Source organism: Drosophila arizonae, chromosome 5, assembly GCF_054131065.1.
Source record: "Drosophila arizonae isolate 15081-1271.41 chromosome 5, UAZ_ARI_1.0, whole genome shotgun sequence".
Taxonomy (NCBI): Eukaryota; Metazoa; Arthropoda; class Insecta; order Diptera; family Drosophilidae; genus Drosophila; species Drosophila arizonae.
Window position 1 is genome coordinate 11482978 of NC_142925.1, and position 19882 is coordinate 11502859.

Below are 19882 nucleotides of genomic sequence, written 5' to 3' on the forward strand. Positions count from 1 at the left end.
TCATGATACATTTTTAATCAAATTTGATTTGGGACAGGCATGTATTGCACACAGATTTCGCAAGAAAGTGATTCACATTAAAGATTTGAAAAAAAAAATAAAATTAAATTAAACGAATTAATTGGATACCAAGCAGTGCAAAGACAAGCTGGTAAAAAGCAGTGCGCAACAGCCCAAGCAGTACAGCATAGCAAGCAGGTGTTTAGCCAAGACACACACCAGCACATTTAATTTTTAAGGTCTTCGCACTAAAAATAAATTCTTATAACTTAAATATAATTTTTTTTTATTGATATTGTATATTGTACTTATTTAAATTTCAATAAAAATGTATATTGATTTAGAGCTTTTTCTGTAGGTCTGCTTTAAAACATTTGTATCCATTTATAGCCTTGACACAAATTAAATTGCTTATGAGCAGCTCAAGTAGATCATTTCGAGCTTCACAGCTGTTCAAGTTGAATTAGGCAATCGTATTTCCCCCTTATTATATGTATTATTATTTTCTCGATAATAATGTCAGTAAATATCAATAAGCTGTTCTCTATTTGTTTTGCAAGCACAACGAAACACGCAGAGCATTAAAAGTTAAATATTATCAGTTGCGACGATGCCTATAGTCGGGGATTTTCAATGAATGTTCTAGATAACATACAAATTTCATGGTCCATCTGATTAGGATTATGTTGAGCACTGCTGTAGAGCACATCGTCAGCTTGTCAGTATTTCAGCTTGTCAAGTTTATAGTTTTATGTGTGCCAGGGTATTCATGCTGCGTTTTTAATTGCCAAGAGCTTCATTCATTCATTAACAGTTGTTCCAGAGAGATCAAGCTCTTGGGCATCATCACGTGATGTGCACATGATCTAATTTATGGAAGCCGTTTCTTCAATTTAACTTATTTTCAATATTTAATTTTTGCACATTTTGCTAAAATTAAATTTTTGTTGATTCCTAAAATGAGCGAAACTTTGGCCAGACAACACAGGCACGCTCACGAAATCCACGAGAGCTGATAACAATTACAGATTGTTTCTACATCAGTATACAAACACACACACACACGCATACATACACGTGCACACACACGGAGATCGTAACCAGATCATTTGCTTTTAAATGCAGTTAAATCACGTTACGCCTCGATAAATGCGGTTAATCATAAAGAAGTTGTACTTCTTGATTACTCTGTGGATACTCCATGGCGCCGTCTGCCTGGCTGCTCGAATACCCTGTAAACAAAGATAATATTGTGTATATTATATAACCTAGAGAGAGGATTAAGAGTGGGTTTTACACTGATAATTTTACACTTTAACTTGTTAATGCATCTAGAATTAAATATAGAACAATATTTTATATGTATAATTTAATTACCTTTATCAACTTGAGACTTTTGAAACATGAACGATTTGAACCTGAGTTCAAGGGTATCTTCTAGTCGAGCATACTGGCTGTTGTCGCTGCTGTTCAATAAACATTCAGAACTCATAAATACTACTTGAGTCTAAATATTTGATGGTCCATTCATTACGTTATTGGCGTGCTTTTCAGAGCGCGTGAGTTCCTCAAATGAATTATGTTTTCATTTGCATCGGGTTTGTTTTTGTTTTTGGATTCGGGTTTGGTGCTTGCCTCAATTGGTGTTGTTGGTGTTGGCATTGCCTGCTGAGTGCCAACTAGTGCCGGCTGATCTTTCATGCGCCGCCCGTCGTTGGGTTTTCCTGCTGTTCGTTGTTGTTTTGCAAACGCGCCAATATTATTAATGGCTCTCACGCTCTTCAATTGAACTGAGAGCCCGCATACAGCACTATCTGGTGTGCCCTCTGCCAGCCCCTTGGGCTGCTGCTCTCTCTCTGCTCTCCAGTAGGTTGATGGCTCGCTTGTTTGGTTGTCTGTTGTGTGATCGACGGGCTGATTCTCTGACTGCCCCAGCGTCAGCCTCAGCCTCAGCCTCTGCCGCTGCCTCATTTGTCGTTCGTTCGTCGTGTTGTGCAAAACAACGTTTCGTGGTTTCTATTCGACAACATTTTTTGTTGAAAAGCATCTGGAACGAATTTCGACTCGCTCAGTGCTACGCAAACCGTGCCAACGTGTGGATTACTTACGCAGTGACAATACAATATTATATATAAATATAAAACCGATAAGACTAAATATGTCATACAGCATACATATTTTGGGCCTGTGCCTGGTGTTAGCTTTGATGCTGCAATTTGTTTGTGCGGATATCGAGACGAACGAAGTGAATGACAATAGCACACCCGAATATAGTAAGTGTGAATGCTTGACGTAGCCTTAAAACCATCCAATATTCACTGTACATCCCCAACTTGTAGTGATTCAGGGTGTGCGTGTTTACCCCAACGATCGTCACTGTGTTTTGGTCGGAGGTCTCTGTGTGCACACCAGCGACTGCAATCTGCCCACCACTAACAAGGGTCTCTGCCCCACCAGCGCCCACCTGGGCGTTGAATGTTGCTATGAGTGTAAGTAGTCTCCGGACGAATTTGTCAAAATGCATATAGAGCTTTGCTTCTAACGCCTTAACATCTCTCAGTTATTTACCCAAATGCGTATAGCAATTCCTAACCAAATTCCCATTTACAAATTATTTCCAAATAATAATAATTATTGAGTTTAATTGGTATTACTTTATGTACTCATCTATTGTGATTTTTTTGATTTTTTTTTGTCTTTCCTTCAACAACAATAAAATACTAACAATCGACGTCTATGTCTGCTGTGTGCTACCTCCTCCCTCTACTGTCTCTCACCTGTAATTGTCATTGTTATGCATTGTATGTGCCCCGCCCCGTTCCATGTTCCCCCTACCATTGCAGTGCCGGTGAGGCCAGCGCCCTGCGCGCAGCACCTGGGCGCCTGTATGAGGTCCTGCAATCCATCAATTCAAAGACCCGCAACCGACTGCGAAAACGGAGAAGTTTGCTGTGTTTTGATGAACAAATAAATGCATTACAAAATTATTTGTCAACTGTAGACTATAGTTAACAATACTCTTACTTATATATTGTACGAATTATTCTTATATAAAATATATTTCTACTGTTGTAATAAAACACACTGTAAATATTTAAAAACAATTCATTTTGCAACTTTTATTTACTTTTATAGAAATTAGATGCTTTGAAAAGCCTTTAAGATAGTCAACTGCTAGCAGAACGGAAGATTTATATGTTATATATTTATTATTATTTGAATTCCATACAAAAATTATATTATGAAAACTTTTGTAATTCAATTTGTGATGACTAAGCCTTTTGGTTTAATTAAAAAAAAAATCTTATTAGCTGCTTGAATAATTTTACACAATTTTTTGAAAAGCTTCAAAATTTGGTTTACTATTCAGCTATTCCAAAGGTGTGGATTTATGGTCTATTAGATTTACATTTGATGCACGTGTTCTGCAAAACATTCTTTCTCCGTTTTCCATGGATATATGTCAGTGATACGTTAATCATTACTGTAATAATCCAATGAATTTACTGATCTCACACTAAGGACTTAACATGTCGAAGAGCATAAATATTTTGGGATTCTGCTTGGTGGCTATATTGTTGCTGCAATTTGTTTGTGCAGATCTGAAGACAAGCTTTGTAAATGACAATGGTAAAAGCGAATTTGTTGAGTATGAATGCTTGAAATCGAGTTAAACTCATCCGATATACTTGCCCAATTATAGAGCTAGCACCCTGCGACCAAGAGATGGTCATCTGTATGAAGTGGTGCGGTTCATCAATTCGAAGACCCGGATTCTGCGAAAACGGAGGATTTTGCTGTGATTTGGTGCGAAAATAAATTCATTACAAACTGTGGACAATTGCTATATATGTATATTATACTTATACACTGTACATTAAATAAAAATCTATCCATTTTGTAACGTCCTTTGAAATTTTAAGACAATCAGACAGCAAATAAAAGGCATTGAAAAGTCTTTAGGTCAGTCAACTACTAGAATAACGGAAATATTTTAGTAATATTTATCGAATTCTAAAAATTAAATGTTGTTTCGAGTTTCGAGTTAATATTATTTATTTACATATATACACATATGTATATGTCTATACGCTTATTTCGTAAAGCGTATTATTATTTCCTGAATCCAATGAATATGGGAAGTAAGGGTATATTATACTTATGGAAGTGTATGAATGTTCTTCATATTTAAATTAAACAAATCGATCAAAAAACCTCTAAGGATAATATAAATATTGCTCAAGGAAATATAATGTTAAACTAACATCTATGTATAATATTCGATAATATGTTATAAATACAAAATTATAATAGTATCTATGTAAGAATGTTTAATTATTTTATATGTATTAATATCTATATTTTAGAGACAGATATGGCTTGCTGCAATAATTTTAATAAATTTCAAGTTAATAATTTAAAGTTCGGTCTACAATTCCTAAAGTGTGTACTTATGGTCTATTAAGAGGTGTAGATAAATAGATTTACATTTGATGCGCGTGTTTCTCAAAACATTCTTTCTCCGTTTTCCATGGATATAAGTCAGTGATACTTTAATCATTACTGTAACAATCCAATGAATTTACTGATCTCACACTAAGGACTTAACATGTCGAAGAGCATAAATATTTTGGGATTCTGCTTGGTGGCTATATTGATGCTGCAATATGTTTGTGCGGTTATCGAGAGTAAGTGTGAAATTTTAAAGTTATCCATGACTTCCAAATAATAATAAGAATGATTAATCTACTCTCGTCCGTAATTTTCGCTCACCATCCTGTTCCACGTTGCCTTTACCGTTGCAGTGCCGGAAGAGCTAGTGCCCTGCACAAAATACGGGGGCGAATGCGTCAGAAGTTGCGGTGAAGCAGCACGACTAGAGAAAGCAAACGAATGCGACGCCAACGGAGAAATTTGCTGTTACTTTGTTTAGTAACAAGAATATATTATATATATAAAAGGCAGCAAATATGGAAAAACTATGTTGATAGCCTGAAATAAATGTGATGATTTTTTTTTTATTCTCAATTCATTTGATTTAATTTAGTATATTACGGTCAACCATATCTAAAGCAGATTGAAACCACTTAGAGGTGTAGATAAATAAATTCGTAACGTTATGCTATAGGTCTTTCTATAATCACCTATGTCTAAAGCAATTATGGTCTATTAAGAGGTGTATATAAACAGAGCTGCATTCTTGCTTCGGTTAGTATTCGAATTTTCGACTTGATCAGTGTTGCGTTTATCGTTACTGCAAAACCCCAACCAATATACAGATCTCAAACTAAGGCTTGAATATGTCGAAAAAAATAAATATTTGGGGCTTCTGCTTGTTGGCTGTATTGATGCTGCAATTTGTCGTGGGTAAGTGCGACTTCCAAATAAGAATAATAATGATTGACTTTAATTAGAATTACTTTATACATTCATCTATATCTTTACCTCTCGTTCAACAATCAAATACTAATAATCGACATCTACGTTGCTGCCTGTTACTTCTGCTCTACTGTCTCTCTCAATTGTAATTGTCGTTCCCCACCCCGTTTCAGGTTGCCTCACCATGGCAGCAATACTGTCTTGCAAAGAATCCCATGGCGATTGCATCCCACCCGACCGCTGCGGGAACGCACCACATTTATCGGAACCAAACGATTGCTCTATCGGAGGAAATACTTGCTGTTTCTATGAATGAATAGATTCGAAATGTTATGCTGCTTAGTAACAAGAATAAAAAATAAATTGAAATCAATAAATAAATAAATAAATAAATAAATAAATAAATAAATAAATAAATAAATATATATATACAATACCAAGTTTGACTTGTCATGCAAAACAGTCTTGCTTCGGCTTCTTCTGTGACAATCCAATATACATAAAATTGAAAGTTATTAATTTTAAAGTTGTCCATGACTTCCAAATAATAATAAGAATGATTAATCTACTCTCGTCCGTAATTTTCGTTCCCCATCCTGTTACATGTTGCTTTTACCGTTGAAGTACCGGAAGAGCTAGTGCCCTGCGCGAAATACGAAATACGGGGGCTAATGCGTTAGAAATTGCGGTGAAGCATCACGACTGTTATTTTGCTTCGTAACCAGAATATATGTATATAAAAGGCAGCAAATATGGAAAAACTATGTTGATACCCTGAAATAAATATGATGATATTTATTTGATTCTCAATTCATTAGATTTAATCTTATATTATGGTCAACCATATATAAAGCAGATTGGGACCGAATGCGTCCCAGATTGCGGCCATGCAACATATTTACCGGAACCAAACGACAAATTTGCTGTTTGTTTGAACGAATAAATTCGAAATGCTAAGCTGCTAATACATTGAAATAAATATAATGATATGTGTTTGACTCTAAATTATTTGGATTTACGGTTATGGATGCTTTGAAGGTGTAGATAAATAAATTCGTAACGTTATGCTGTAGGTGTTTATATAATCAATCACCTATGTTGAATGTTTGAATGTTGAACGTTTGAATGTTGAATGTTTGACGTAGCCTTAAACTCATCGATGATTTTGGGTTTAATTGGTATTACTTCTTGGCCTCACTTACCATCAAAACAACAAAATACCAACCATCAACGTCTGCTGTCTGTCATTGTGTGTGTCCCACCTCCCACCTCGTTCCTTCTTCCGTTGCAGTATCAAAAGCACAACAACTCTGCAGGGGCTTCTGCTCTGGTGGCATTTGCTTCCATAAGAAATGCGTTTGTGAAGAATTTGCTACAGTTGGAAACCCGTGCGAGGAGGATGGAACGTTTTGCTGTAATTATGAATATTGAATAGATTCACAACGATATGCTACTTAGTAAAAACCTATAGAAACGCTATCAGCTAAATATATGACTTTCAATTATTTGGATTATCTTTTATTAAAATAATAATAAAATATAATAGAAAGTTATTACGGTCATCCATATCTAAAGCAGAATTTCAAGGTATACTAAGTAGCATGGCTATGTTACTTGGTAACAAGAAAACAAAAATTGATATTTGGAAATATTATAGCTTTTAAATTTCCCAGTCTGCCGATATACCGTAATTCAGCTTGTGATCTGTCAATCTCAATTACAAGAATCAATAATACCATCAAACCTATCTATTTGTAAACTACTTCCAAAGTTGAAAAAGTGTAAATACACATAATATATCTATATATGTAAATTATAATACCAGCTATGCATGTCATAGCCATACGACTAATTTTTATAGTGAACAACACACATGGTTGAGTTGCAATTAAATATTTTCTCTAAATATTTAACATACATATATATTTTCTATTGATATATATTTTCTATTGATATATATAAATATATGGTGTCTCTCTCTCTTTTTCTTTGTGTCTCTCTTTTTCTCTTTTGCTCTCTCTTCCTCTCTCTCTCTAGTATCTCTCACATGACTAATAAGTAAACTTGCCGCTGGTTATGTAAGGGCTCATATTGCTGCAAGCGCTGAATCATAGCCTATCAAAGAGATGCAGAAGGTTGAGTACCAGGTCAGTCAGGGCCTTGTTATCAGTTCAGCATTCTCCGGGATAAAGGTAGCCGCCTCTCCAATAGCAATCATGATCAGCATGTTGATGATTATGATAATGATGTTGATGATGATGATGTCGCTGATATTTGTGTTTCGCTTCGACAATGTCACGTGTCAGTATATCAACGGCTGTACAGTTGGTACAGCTGGAGCTCTGGTTCCGATCAGCCAAATTGTTATCTCTGTCTATATATGCTAGTAAATATAGAAATATATTTATTTTATTATTTTATATATAACTTTATTTCATATACTTCAGAGCGTATCTCACCGTTTTGGGTTTCAATGTCAAGTTCAACGCTGATTCAAGCTGACATCAGTTTCGATTCTCGTATATTCCAATGCCCCAAACGTTTTCCAAGTGATATTTGAAATCTGTTGAAATATGTATATGTATGATTTCTTAAACTTAAAAATAAACGTCCTTGCTAAGCATTCATGCTCGTAAGATTTATCAGACAACAGAGGCACGCACTCGTGTCTAGATAATATTTTAGTTGTGCGCACGTACTCGTTTCTAAATAATATTTTAGTTTCGTGTTTATTTCGTGTCGTTATTTTTAGTTGAGTATTATTTGAGTGGGCGAATTTTATATTGAAATCGTGCTGCTACATATTTAGTTTTTACTTTTGAGAGTTGAATGAATTGAGCCAAGGCAACACGATGAGTGAATGTGGCTTTAATCATCCCGTTGTTTAGCCATTTACTAGATTGAATCTCTTTCACTCATTTGCTACATTTATGGCGATAGAAAATTAAGAAATATGGACAATAGCTTGCAATCAGATGTGATACAATTTTGTAGCACTAAAATTTATATATATAATTTGATTGGTAGAAGAGATGGAGGAGCGCAAGAGCGAGAGCAAGGCATAAAAAGATATACATGAGATATATATAGAGAGAGAGAGGGAGTAATGAAGCGAAACAAAGAGAGAGCAATAGAGAGAAAGAGAGATGGTTTATATAGAAGGCATAAGCTTTAATCATCATTTTAATTCATATTAGCCCTTATATATCATTTCAATCAAATCATTATCGAGAAATAATAAAAAAAAGGCTCGGTTTGCTATAATTGCAGATTTGTAGGGGAAAGTGTCTGTCTAGAGATGCCTGTTGAAAGTCTAGAAAGATGTGTTCACTAACTGAATTATAGAACAAATCACTTGCATATTATGCACATGGTCGTTTGTAGTACTGTCACTATCTATAACCCCGCGCTGGCTCGTCGTTTACAGTGCAATTCCTCAATTTGTGCAACCTTCTACGATGCCAGTGAAAACGACAAATGGCTTTGAACATGAAACGGCGGCCTTGTCTGGTGGACATTGAAGCCTCTCTCTGTGTATACTCAGCATAGTGTTTATATTATTTGTATATTACTTGCTATATAGTATAGATTATCATGGAATCTCTACAACATAGGCTTATTTCAATTGAGTCAAAGCGTTTAACTGCGTCTTAGATTACGTAACTTTGACTCGTCGCTCTTGGGGACGGACTGAGAGGGGCAACTGCGAACTTTTTAATTGCGATTTGAACTTTTGCAAATTGGCGTTTTTTTTTTCTTCTTTTTTTCGCATGCATTGTGGATGAAGAAAAATACCACGTAATAGTATTATATACAATACTCTTTTTAATATGTTGTATATTCCCTGTTTTGTATAGCCGTTCTTATCAGACTGTTCGCTTATGTCATACAGTTCGTTAATAATCTGTTTCTGTTTTTGTTTACGTTTTCGGTTTCGATTCGAATTTCGATTGAAGCTATGAGCTAATCTTCGTCTATAATTTGCAATTCCCTACAAACCATGGTTAGCTTGGAGTGAAATACCCTGGAAAGGTGTTCGATATTATTTTTACTGTTAAATTGACTCTCAGGTTTCTCTTTCTAATAAATATTGAAGCTTATTAGACTGAGCTCACTTGTCACTTATTTTTATAGTTAAAAATTGTGTCTGGTTGGAGTATTGTAAAATATGAAGAATGTGTAATTAGTAAGTAATTATTAGCGGTATCGCGTTTCTTGATAGAGTATCTGTTAGTCGAGTTAACAACGACTAGTGTTGTGACATTTTCTATATTCATTGATGATGGGTCTTTAACAAATGACTGCATCAGTGCTGTTCAAATTATTAGCTTCAAGTTCTTCAGCTTAATTTTGTCTAGAGGCTATCTGCTAGCTATGTATGTGCTTTCAGATGTTAAGCAGTTCCGTTAAGTTTTTGTCATATTTTATTTGGATGTTTGTAGGAATTTTCAAAGCGTTCTAATAGATGTGTGCACCAGGGCTGGAGAGCGGAGGGATGAGCTCATATTTCATGTCATAGTTCGCACTCATTTTTCACTTGACATAAACTGCGTCTCATCGCCGCGGGCGCTGCAACGCAATTTGCATGTACGAAGCAACTCGTGTAGTTTGCCTTTATTTTCTCATGGCGTCTTTTTTTTTTTTTTATTTATATTTTTGCCTTTTTCATATTTCAGTTTTAATTTTTATTTTGCATGTGGCTGCGAGTATAAAAGAAAATGATTTTGTGGCATAAATTAACGCCAAGAGGCACACGAAACACTATTAAAAAATACTCCACACATGCGCGCGACTCGCACATCCTTCAGCCGTGTCTGTGCCTCTGCCAATCTGTGTGTGTGTAAGTGTGTTTGTGCTCTGTGTGTGCAAGCAAAAGGATGCGGATGTGGACGCAGATGTGTGCAAGTCAATGGCTTATAGAAAAGCCAGGATATTCACTGCTCAGTGCTTCATGCGGCGCGTTGCCAGCGCCATTGCCATTGCGATATCCTGATGATGTCATGCCTTCAGCTTCGCTTACTTTGTCTCGCTCTCTCTTTCACCCTGACTCTCTGTCTCTCTCTCTCTCTCTCTCTCTCTCTCGCTCTGTCGCTGTTCATGCAATTAATCCTTTTTTCTCACTCTCGCTGCAGCTCAGCTCGAGAACACCTTCGCGCTGGCTCTTTAGGACGCTGTCTGCCAGCAAAATGACTTTTTAAGTTAATTTCTTATATGTGTCGAGCATGTTGTCCCACAACATGGCCAGAACATACTCGCATACACACACACATACATGCTGCTCTTACTTTGTATGGCTGATTGGCTCAGCAATCACAATTCTGTTAAGCTTTAACTTTTCAATTTTACCGGTGCTTAACGTTATAATTCATGAATTCCAATAAAGGCTAATATCAAAATATATATGATTTCATTATTTTAATAATATCTAAAATATATATACATTTATTTAAATCATAAATCATAACTTCAAATTTCAATTCAGTTTAAGCAGCAAACCCGCCCATTTAACAATAGCAAGCAGTACAAATGAAAGCAGTACATTGATCTTGTTTCTGTAAGAATTGCCTGAGGCACTACTGTTAACGTACAACAGCGAGCTGTTAATTTACATTAGTCCGCTGTAGCATATGCTCTAAGCATAATGAGGCTTTATTGGATGCAATCAAATATATTCTAAAAAGCAAAAAGAAATCAACAAATGCAGCTTAGGTACTTTTTTATTTTTGCTTATAATTTTCCCTGCCTACGTCAATCTTATTTGTTACGCCTTTTTGCTTGGAACTCTTTTACAATGTGCGTATGTGTTGAAAATGATTTTCCTGCATACAACAGGCTATAATTTTTATGCAAATTGATGTTCAAATGGCATAAAATGCAATTACTTAAATTTCTTTGACAAATATGCAGAAGAGTAGAAGCGTGTGCACCTAGCATCATACTCCCCATAGCAAGCTATTCCAAGCCATGGTAATAAATCCCATTAACAACATGCAAATGAAAGCAAATTCATTCACGTGCCCACCTTTCGGTAAAGAAGGTGTTAACATTTTGGATCTTTTGAAGTGACACACAAATATTCATATTAAATTTTGGGTTAGAGTGAGAGAGACAGAGCGAGAGGGTCTGTGAGAGATTTTGAGCTGAGCTTTAACAATTAGCAAAAAATGTTGTATACTACACACAGTTGGAGCGACAAAATACAGAAATTACAGCAGCCTTTGGCACTTTCTCCAACTTCTTTGAGATGTTGAAACATTCTCTCATTTTTTTTCCATTCCATGCGCTGCTAACGGGATTAACCGCAATTTCTTTAATTAAAATTTCACCCCCAAACAGACCACATCTGAGAGCTAGTAGAGGGCGGAGAGACTAGGCTGGCGTGGGACGGGGGGCAAAGGATTGTAAATTACGCTGTCAGTCAGTCGTCTGTCAACAACAATTAAAACGGGAAGCAGCATCACAAATTAAAAATTCATCTTCCGCTGCGGACCTACACACAGATAACTCATGTTTTATGAACACCAACAATTTTCTTGCTTTCCTTTTGTAAGTATATTTCTTTCTTTTTCGTATGCTTGTTGTTGTTGCTGTTGCTGGTGCTGCAGCTGCTGTTGTTGTTGTTGTTGTTCTTATCTATGCTAAGCATGTCTACTTGATGTGCTACTGGTCCCTTTTTAATTTGATTGGCGTGGCTCTTCATCCACATCTACTTCAACTTTTTGCGTCTTCTTTTTCTTTTTCATTTTCCGGCATTTCCGGTTTTTTCTTCTTCTTCTCGCTCACCTTTCCAGCTTGATTAGGTAAGTGGCAATGGAAAGAAGCAACAGCCCAAAAATGAAAAAAAGAAACCGGGTTAATTATTTTGTGTGTTGGCATATTTGTTCTTGGCACAGAACTGATCAGGCCTTCAGTTTCGTCTACGGGCATGAGATGCATAGCAGTGGCAGCACTTTGAGGGGAGATTAAAAGAGTGAATATTAGAAATATGCTATATTACGGGCATTAATATTTAGGCATTGAAAAACATTCGAGCACCTGGTTAAATAATTGTAAAAAAAAGTGTGACCTAAGCAAGTAAAGAAAAATAAAAATAAATAAAGAAAAATCAATATTGTTTAAATACAGTTTAATTTTATATACAATATATATAATATGTATATTTATTTATATATTTTTTTTATATATTTGTATTATTAGACGAATTATATTCATTCATCCCATTCACCATTCATAGTATTTCATTTTATTGTTTATTTCTGTCAATTAGTACCCCTTTTTAAAGAAAATTTGTTTGGGGCCCAGCCAGTGTTGTAAGCTGCAAATGTAATACAAATTTTGAAGTTAGATTTCAATTATAGTCAATTTTTTTCGTTGCCTTGATGAGCAAACCCTTTTTTTTTTTTTTGGGTCGGAAGTGCCTGAGGTAATTGTATAGCTTGTTAACGAGCTCAGTACTTAATTAAATATCAAATTGGTATTAATTGCAATGTAGTTGAGCTGATAGACAAAATGCCTCAACGATCCATTCATATCGCATAGATGAATCAGTTCTTAAATTTCATCTAAGAGACTTCATTTATTTGTGCGTGTGTGTGTGGTTTGGCAACTTTTTGTGACTTTTGTTGTGTGCAAATAATTTGCAGCTCGTTTGTTGCAACATTAACAATGTTATCCAGTGCGAGAGAGAGAAGCAGGAGGCGATGGGTGTGTGGGTGGAAGGAAGTCAAAACTTTTATCTAATTAATGGAAACTTCAGCACAATGACGAGCTGTGTGGCATGAGCAGAAGAGATCTTATGCTTTTGAAGCTGTTGAACGCGCCACGCGCATTGTTGACAGTGAAGCGACGAACTCGGCGTACATGGCGTATGATTGCTTTTGTGTAAACAACGACGGGGACAGACGGATGCATGGCGACTGGCAGTGGGAGGATAACGAGGGGCAATGGGGGGTAATGTGGGCAAGGGACCATGTCTTTGGCAGTTTTTTGCTTTTTTTTTTTTTCAGCTGCGTAAAAGTTTTTTAATTAGCAACAAAAGTAAAGGGGTTAATAACGCGAGACGACTTCAGCGCGAGTCAAGCTCGCTGAGTTGAGAGTTGAATTTTTGTTGGCTGTTGCCAAAAGTTTGGCAAGCTAACAATTAAGTTTCGGCAATGCGGCTGACGTGCGAGGGGCGTGGCCGCAGATAATGGGTATTAAGCAACACTTACTGACAATTAAGTTGAGCAGCCTCATCATCCAAACAGAGAAAGCCAGAGAGAAAAAAGGGGAGAGCGAGGGGTGCCTGACTGATGTATCCTTTGCCTCATTGTTGACTTTTTTCAGGCTGTAATTACGCTTAATCGCGAATTTCCAACGCTCATGCACATGCCGCATGGCGCTTGGCACATGGCGTGGCAAGGATGCGTTGCCGAAGCTGCTTAAGTTGTGGCAATAGCCCGCAGCAAGTGCCGCGATTCGCTGCTTGACCAGATGCCAGCAAATTCGCATTCAGCAAATCTGCACAATTCCAAACAGTCGCCGACTCCGTCAGATAAGCGCATAATATTCATGAGCTTAGTTTTATGAAGTGCTAACAATGCGTAAAGCTACAACAACCACAATTTGCGATGGCAGCACGGAGCAGGAGGCGGCTTCGTTTAACATCAGCTGAACACCTTTTGCAGGTAGCTATGCGCTTTGCCATATTCAGCTGTCTGTCTGTCTGTCTGTCTGCCTGCCAGAAGTTTTTCCATTTTCCTCGCTGACCACATTCATGGCCTCTCTATTTCTTTTGCCTTTTGTTATGTTTTGCCTTGCTTTCCCTTGCTTTCTTTACTTGGTCTCTCTCTGGGCTGGGGTAATTTTTCACTTTCGCAAGATGGCAGCGCATTTTAATGAGCCTCACCAACAGCAGAATATGCGGTCAGCCAAGGACTAGCAGCAGGAGCAGCAGGAGCAGCAGCAACAGCAGCAGGACACTGGACACTCGCCTGGATAATTTGTGTTGCATTTGCATTTTCATTGGTGCGATATGTTAATGACTTTGCTTACTTTATCCCCAACTGCTGTTCATCTTGATAAACTTGTTGTTCCCTGCTCCGCTAGTTGTCTCGCCATCTATTGGGTTTCTTTCTGTGTTCTTTTCGCTTCTCTCTTTTGCTTTGGTGTTTGTTGTCTGATTAGCATAGGCAAACGACTAGACGATATGCCAAAGTTTTGTGCCATAATTAGCTGCATCATTTATCATTCAATTGTGGCAAATGCGCCGCCAGACGTCTTCAAATAGTTCAGAAACTCAACTTTTTTGTAGAAATATATATTAGCAATAAGCGAGAAACTAAAGATTGTACGTGGAGTAGTGAAGCAACACAAGAGAGAGAGTGAAAAGAGTAGGAGAGACAGAGAGAGAGAGAGAGAGAGAGAGAGTGAGAGAGAGAGAGAGAGAGAGAGAGAGAGAGGGAAAGACAGATAGAAAGAGTGGGCGATAAGGAAAGAGTAAAAGATGGACAAACCCCACAAGAGGGTTCAGGGTATATCCTAGTCGATAAGTCTCTTTTCTTGCTGGCTTTTATTTACAATTATTCATCATCAACTGAAAGAAAAACAAATAAATAATAGCAAACATTATTATTAAAAATTAAACAAATAAATCATAAAACTTTTCAGTGTTCTATGATAAGCAAATAAAAAATAAAATGGAGAAAAAAGGCAAATATCAATTAACATGTTGAGCACTCAAATAAATGTCTAATCGTAATGATTTATTGTCAATTGAGCTGCATATGCAAATGCTTTAAATCAAATTTATATTGCCTATGATAATAATTTATATATGAGTTTTATTAAGCGCTTCAAATACGACAAAAATGTGGAAAATTTCTGGTCTGTCAATTATTGTAAAAATTGTGTGTGAAATTATTGTGAATATCATGTAGTATTTGCTGATATCAACATATCAATGGAACAAAAACATTCGCACATTGTTTGCCCAACTGTCTATTTATTTACATTTGCATTCACATTTTATTAAATAGAATTTTGTTTGTGTTTCCTGTTTTCCCTGCTTTGCCCTCGATAATATAGACAAATGTGAAATGAAGAGAAAAATTTCCATTTAAAAGTCAAAAATGCAAAAGTCGTTTAAAACATACAAAACTCAATTTGAGTGTGTATGCGTGTGTGTGTGTGAAAAACATTAAAATAATTGTTTTAAAATCCTTTTGTCAGAAAGTAAAGTAAATTATAAACACACAGACAGACTGACTGACAGAGAGACAGACAGATAGATGGATAGATGGATAGACAGCCGAGCGAGTCTGTGGAGCGCCTGGCAGGATAACGATAACACGTCACAAGTCACAGGATTTCACTGAGCCATTAAAAACGTTGCCACACACACTCCGACACACACACATAGACATATGTATGTATATTGCATCTGTGTCTGTTCAACTGCAAAAACATTTGCGAAAAATTAATTTTATACAAAACGTTATGCAAATTTGATATGCAGAAAAATATATAAGAAAATCTATTAGAGCGCACCAAAATAGATGTGAATAGAAAGTTGAATAATGCTCGACTAGGCTATACTTTCCTCTGGATAGAATCACTTTGTTTAGTTTCTAGTTTAGTGGCTGTTGAGAGCTCGGCATTTGAATCGGATTTTAAGGTTTAATTGTGGTCGAGCACCAGAAGAAACTGAAGAATTTTTGCAAATGAATTTGGGTTTGACTAGACAAACAGGGAGTTTTGTTACATGAAATGGTTGGTCACAAGAGATTTACTAGAAATAATTATATATTAGACACAATATACAATAAAAAATAAATTAATATTGATTTGACAAAAATTGCTTTTTGCTATCCCATTGTCATTTATCGACAAAACAAGAGTTGAGACCCGCTTTCGGCTGAAGTTTCATCACAGGGTATGTCAAAGTAGAGAGGCAATTGCTGGAAATATTTTGATAGTTTGCAAATTTCAATATAAGAACGATACGGATATTGTTTGTACATTTGCATACTACATGCAACACATGCAACATGCATTTTCCATAAAGCTTGCCTCATCAGGATATGCTACAAATGTTTCAATTTTATTCATTGTACAGCAATTTTTCAAGCAATTTCGTTTGCTGTTTCTCAATTTTACTTTTCTTTTTATTTTCTCGCTCTTGCTCTCTCGTTTCTGTTTTTTGGGCATATTTACCCTGGACGGGTGGCGGATGTGGGTGGGTGAGTGGCTGGGTGGCTGGGTGGTTGTGTGGCAGGTGAAGTCGAATGCTTTTGTAAGATGATTCTGGGCCCGGCCCGGCTTGGCCGCCAAAGTAAAGGGCACATTTTGGTGCAGCAGTTGCTGACGCGTTGGTTGGGTAGTTGGGAGCTCATTTGGATGGCTTTACCTTTGGCTCTGGCACACTCACTCAATACAATTGTACAATATTTATTTAATGTAAATGAGAAACGAGAAACGAGCCACTCACGTAGTCCATAGTCAGGCCATAGTCAGGCTCATGTGGTGGGACCTCTGCCCCGCCTCGATATGCGAAATGATATTGAACATTGTGTCGAATTGCGTTTCTTCTGTATGTGCCAATGCATTCAAGCAAATTAAAATTGGAAATTAAATGTTTACGAAGTACGAAAATTTTAAACGAAAAAGTAATTGCTTTTCCTCCTTTTCCTTGTGAGACTGCAGCGCCATCCAGGACAACGATGCAGGAGTCGAGGCGAAGCGCCCAACTGGGCCAACGGCACGGCACATGGCATATGTGTAACTTGTGCAACAGCAAGACCTTTATTTAGTTCGTTCTCTGAGATTTAAGCATTAGCTTTTGATAAATCTGTTCTTAAACTATGACTTGCTCGAGATGCCTGCAGCTGCACTGAAGGAGCGAAGCCAAGTTTAGCTATGTGAATATTTAAAGAAGTTTATCAAATATATTAGCTTGCGAAAATTTACAGATTTAGTTTAATGCAGACAATTCAGTATTTAACATTAAAGTACAAAATATACTTAATTAACATTAGAGGCGCTAAGTTCAATTCTCGTGAAGATAACAGACTTTGATTCAATAAAATAATGTACTTTACATAATTTAGTTACAATAGCTCTAAATACTCTTTATAATTTGAACTGAGTCATATCGGTTCGACTGGTTGGCTTCTTCTCTAATCTCCTTAGATAGACGTCCATCATCCTCATCTAGAAATCAAATCAGGGTACATTCGTCGCTTCCAGCATCAAAATTTCAGGAGTCATCAGCCCACTTACAAATTGATGCCGCATCAAAAATCAAAATCAGAAAAAAAAAAAAAACAAAATCCGAGCTAGGTATATATCCAAAAAACTAAATCATAAATTGAAAATTACTATTTGGGCTTTGAAGGCTTTATAAAAATTTATTGTGCTTGTGCTTTTCCTGAAGATTCCTACGCCCCAAATAGCAGAATATATCTTAAAAATACTGAAAAATTGAATACTTGAAAAATGCGTTATCCCTAAAAGTTCTTTAATTTCGGAGCTGTCTTTACAATGTCATTTAGAATTTTCTTAGTAGGCTTGATACCAGTGTCAGTTTTCGGTCATGCTCTCATTTACTATAAATAAAAATGCCGCGTCCTAGAAGATCTAATCTTTCCTAGCGGACCCGTAATGCAATTAGGCAACGGAATATCGCGAGTCAATTATCTGACGAAGAACAAACTACTGGACAACCGACATGTAACATTTCGAAATACTCCGCCAAAGTTTTAGTAGTATCAAAATATATATTTAATATATATATATATATATATATATTTTTTTTTTTTTTTAAATGTTTGTTATACATTTATTTTATTAATTTAAAAAATTTGTCGAACAAAATATGAATTTAGTGAGAAAAAAAAATGTAGACTTGCAGCAAATTTTTTTGTATTTAAGTTCCTTGTTTTAAAAAACCTTTAATTAAAAAACCCGGATTTTCAACGAAACTTTTGCCGAAATTTAGAATACTTTTTGTCAAAATTTAGAGCATTGTTTTATTTTTAAATATTTTTTTGAAGTACATTATTTATTAAAATTTTTTCGTTTAATTTTAAAAATTTGGTTAACGAAATTCGAATTTAGCAATAAAAAAAAAAAAAAAACGGACATTGTTGCGAATCTTTTTTTTGTCAAAATTTAGAACACTTTTTTTTGTCAAAATTTAAAACATTATTTTTGAGTAAATCTTTATTTTAAAATATTTTTTAAAGTAATTTGATTATTTAATTAATTTTTTTTTTGTACAATATTAAAAATTTGTTAAACGAAACTCGTATATAGTGATACAAAAAAACCGGACATTGTTGCAAATCATTTGTCGAAATTTATAATTTTTTTGTCAAAATATTAAGCACAGTTTAAAAAAAATTTTTTGTTTTACTTATTTTGTATGTATTTTTTTTATTTTGTTTTTATTTTTAGCTTATAACGTAATTTTAAATATTTGTTGGACGAAATTTGAATTTAGTGAGCGAAAGTAAACCGGAGACTTGCAACTAAACTTTTGTCGAAATTTAAAACAGTTCTTTTTATTTTGTTATTTTTTCGTAAAAAAATTATTTTTGTCAAAATTAAAAATTTTTTTTGATGTAAGTTCCGTATTTAATTTTATTTAAATTTTTTTTTTTTTTTTTTTTTAATTTTACACGAGCAGATCTTACTTCACTTATATTTCAACAAAGACTGAATAGAAACAGTATCCAGATGCAAAACCTTTAGAATTTATAGAAAAAATTCAAAGCCAGCTGAGTTGCCTGAGCCTTCTATTCTGATATATGTATATGTAGATATTGGAAGTGATGTTTATTGTGTGTGTAGTCTGGTGAATTCTCTAGCTGATTCATTCTGAATATAGTTAACCAGAATAGATAAGAAATGTACACCAACCTCTTCAGAAAATGCACATAACTATAGTAGCTGAACGAAGAGATATATTAAGTTCATTAGCTGGCATTTTAATCTAGTTTTAGCTTTCAATTTGTCAGCTCGGATGGAATCGATAGCAACAAGTGAGGCAACTGCCTTCCTTTTTTAAAGCACCCGCAGGTAGATAACGGACAGCTGCCTGATTGAGGGCTCGCGAAGGATGGGGCTGGACTTTTGTTTGCGGTTGAGCTGAGGCAGGTTGAACGAACAGCCGTTCGACACATGCGACATTTGCGATTGGACTCTGTGAGCTGTGCGGAGGACAAAAGGATGTTGCGGCTGTTATCGTTGCCGTTGCCGTTGTCGTTGTCATCGTTGCAGTCGTCGTCGGCAGCGCTTTTGCGATTTGCAGAGGGCATCATTATAGCAGTATTCAAGTCCTTGGCTAAGGCTCAACAGACGAACCAACCGACCAACCAACCATCGGCACCCAATGGCTGAATCAGCCATAGCGCAAGTTGAGCCACTGAGTCAATGTGAGCTGGCGCTGATGTAGACAGCCAGGAGAGTAATGCAGAAATGATATCCTGTTTTCATATGCGTCTGCAGCTAAATGTGGATGTGT

The 19882-nt window shown here is 36.0% G+C and overlaps 1 protein-coding gene and 2 long non-coding RNA genes across 11 annotated transcripts; 1 reads left to right on the plus strand and 2 right to left on the minus strand.

Moving 5' to 3' along the window:
* The first annotated feature begins 1994 nt into the window (after positions 1-1994).
* On the plus strand, positions 1995-5028 carry LOC108616186 (uncharacterized). Of its 2 annotated transcripts, none has more exons than XM_018011220.2 (5): positions 1995-2273; positions 2340-2489; positions 2561-3630; positions 3704-4688; positions 4806-5028. In XM_018011220.2, the coding sequence occupies exons 1-3, from the start codon at positions 2159-2161 to the stop codon at positions 2590-2592; spliced, it is 297 nt and encodes a 98-aa protein (XP_017866709.1). In that variant the 5' UTR covers positions 1995-2158; the 3' UTR covers positions 2593-3630; positions 3704-4688; positions 4806-5028. The 2 variants fall into 2 exon arrangements, with proteins under 2 accessions (XP_017866709.1, XP_017866708.1); XM_018011219.2 differs by having other exon boundaries at positions 2844-3630.
* LOC149268485 (uncharacterized) lies at positions 3186-9144 on the minus strand. Of its 8 annotated transcripts, none has more exons than XR_016270493.1 (4): positions 8715-9144; positions 7839-7942; positions 4774-7762; positions 3186-3972 (listed from the first exon to the last, which is right to left on the minus strand). It is a non-coding gene; the product is annotated as an uncharacterized LOC149268485 (long non-coding RNA). The 8 variants fall into 8 exon arrangements; XR_016270494.1 differs by lacking the exon at positions 8715-9144 and adding an exon at positions 8079-8701; XR_016270490.1 differs by lacking the exon at positions 8715-9144 and having other exon boundaries at positions 4774-6791; positions 7448-7762; positions 7839-8701.
* Positions 9145-17306: 8162 nt separating this feature from the next.
* LOC149268486 (uncharacterized) lies at positions 17307-19574 on the minus strand. The gene is made up of 2 exons (XR_016270445.1): positions 17898-19574; positions 17307-17830 (listed from the first exon to the last, which is right to left on the minus strand). It is a non-coding gene; the product is annotated as an uncharacterized LOC149268486 (long non-coding RNA).
* Positions 19575-19882: the final 308 nt, after the last annotated feature.

What these genes read in the sequence shown, in the direction of transcription:
- LOC108616186 (XM_018011219.2), top strand. Translation starts at nt 2,159, where the DNA reads ATGTCATACAGCATACATATTTTGGGCCTGTGCCTGGTGTTAGCTTTG. An exon ending in CAATAGCACACCCGAATATA is followed by an intron (nt 2,274 to 2,339) that starts GTAAGTGTGAAT and finishes CCCAACTTGTAG; the next exon opens with TGATTCAGGGTGTGCGTGTT. An exon ending in CGTTGAATGTTGCTATGAGT is followed by an intron (nt 2,490 to 2,843) that starts GTAAGTAGTCTC and finishes CTACCATTGCAG; the next exon opens with TGCCGGTGAGGCCAGCGCCC.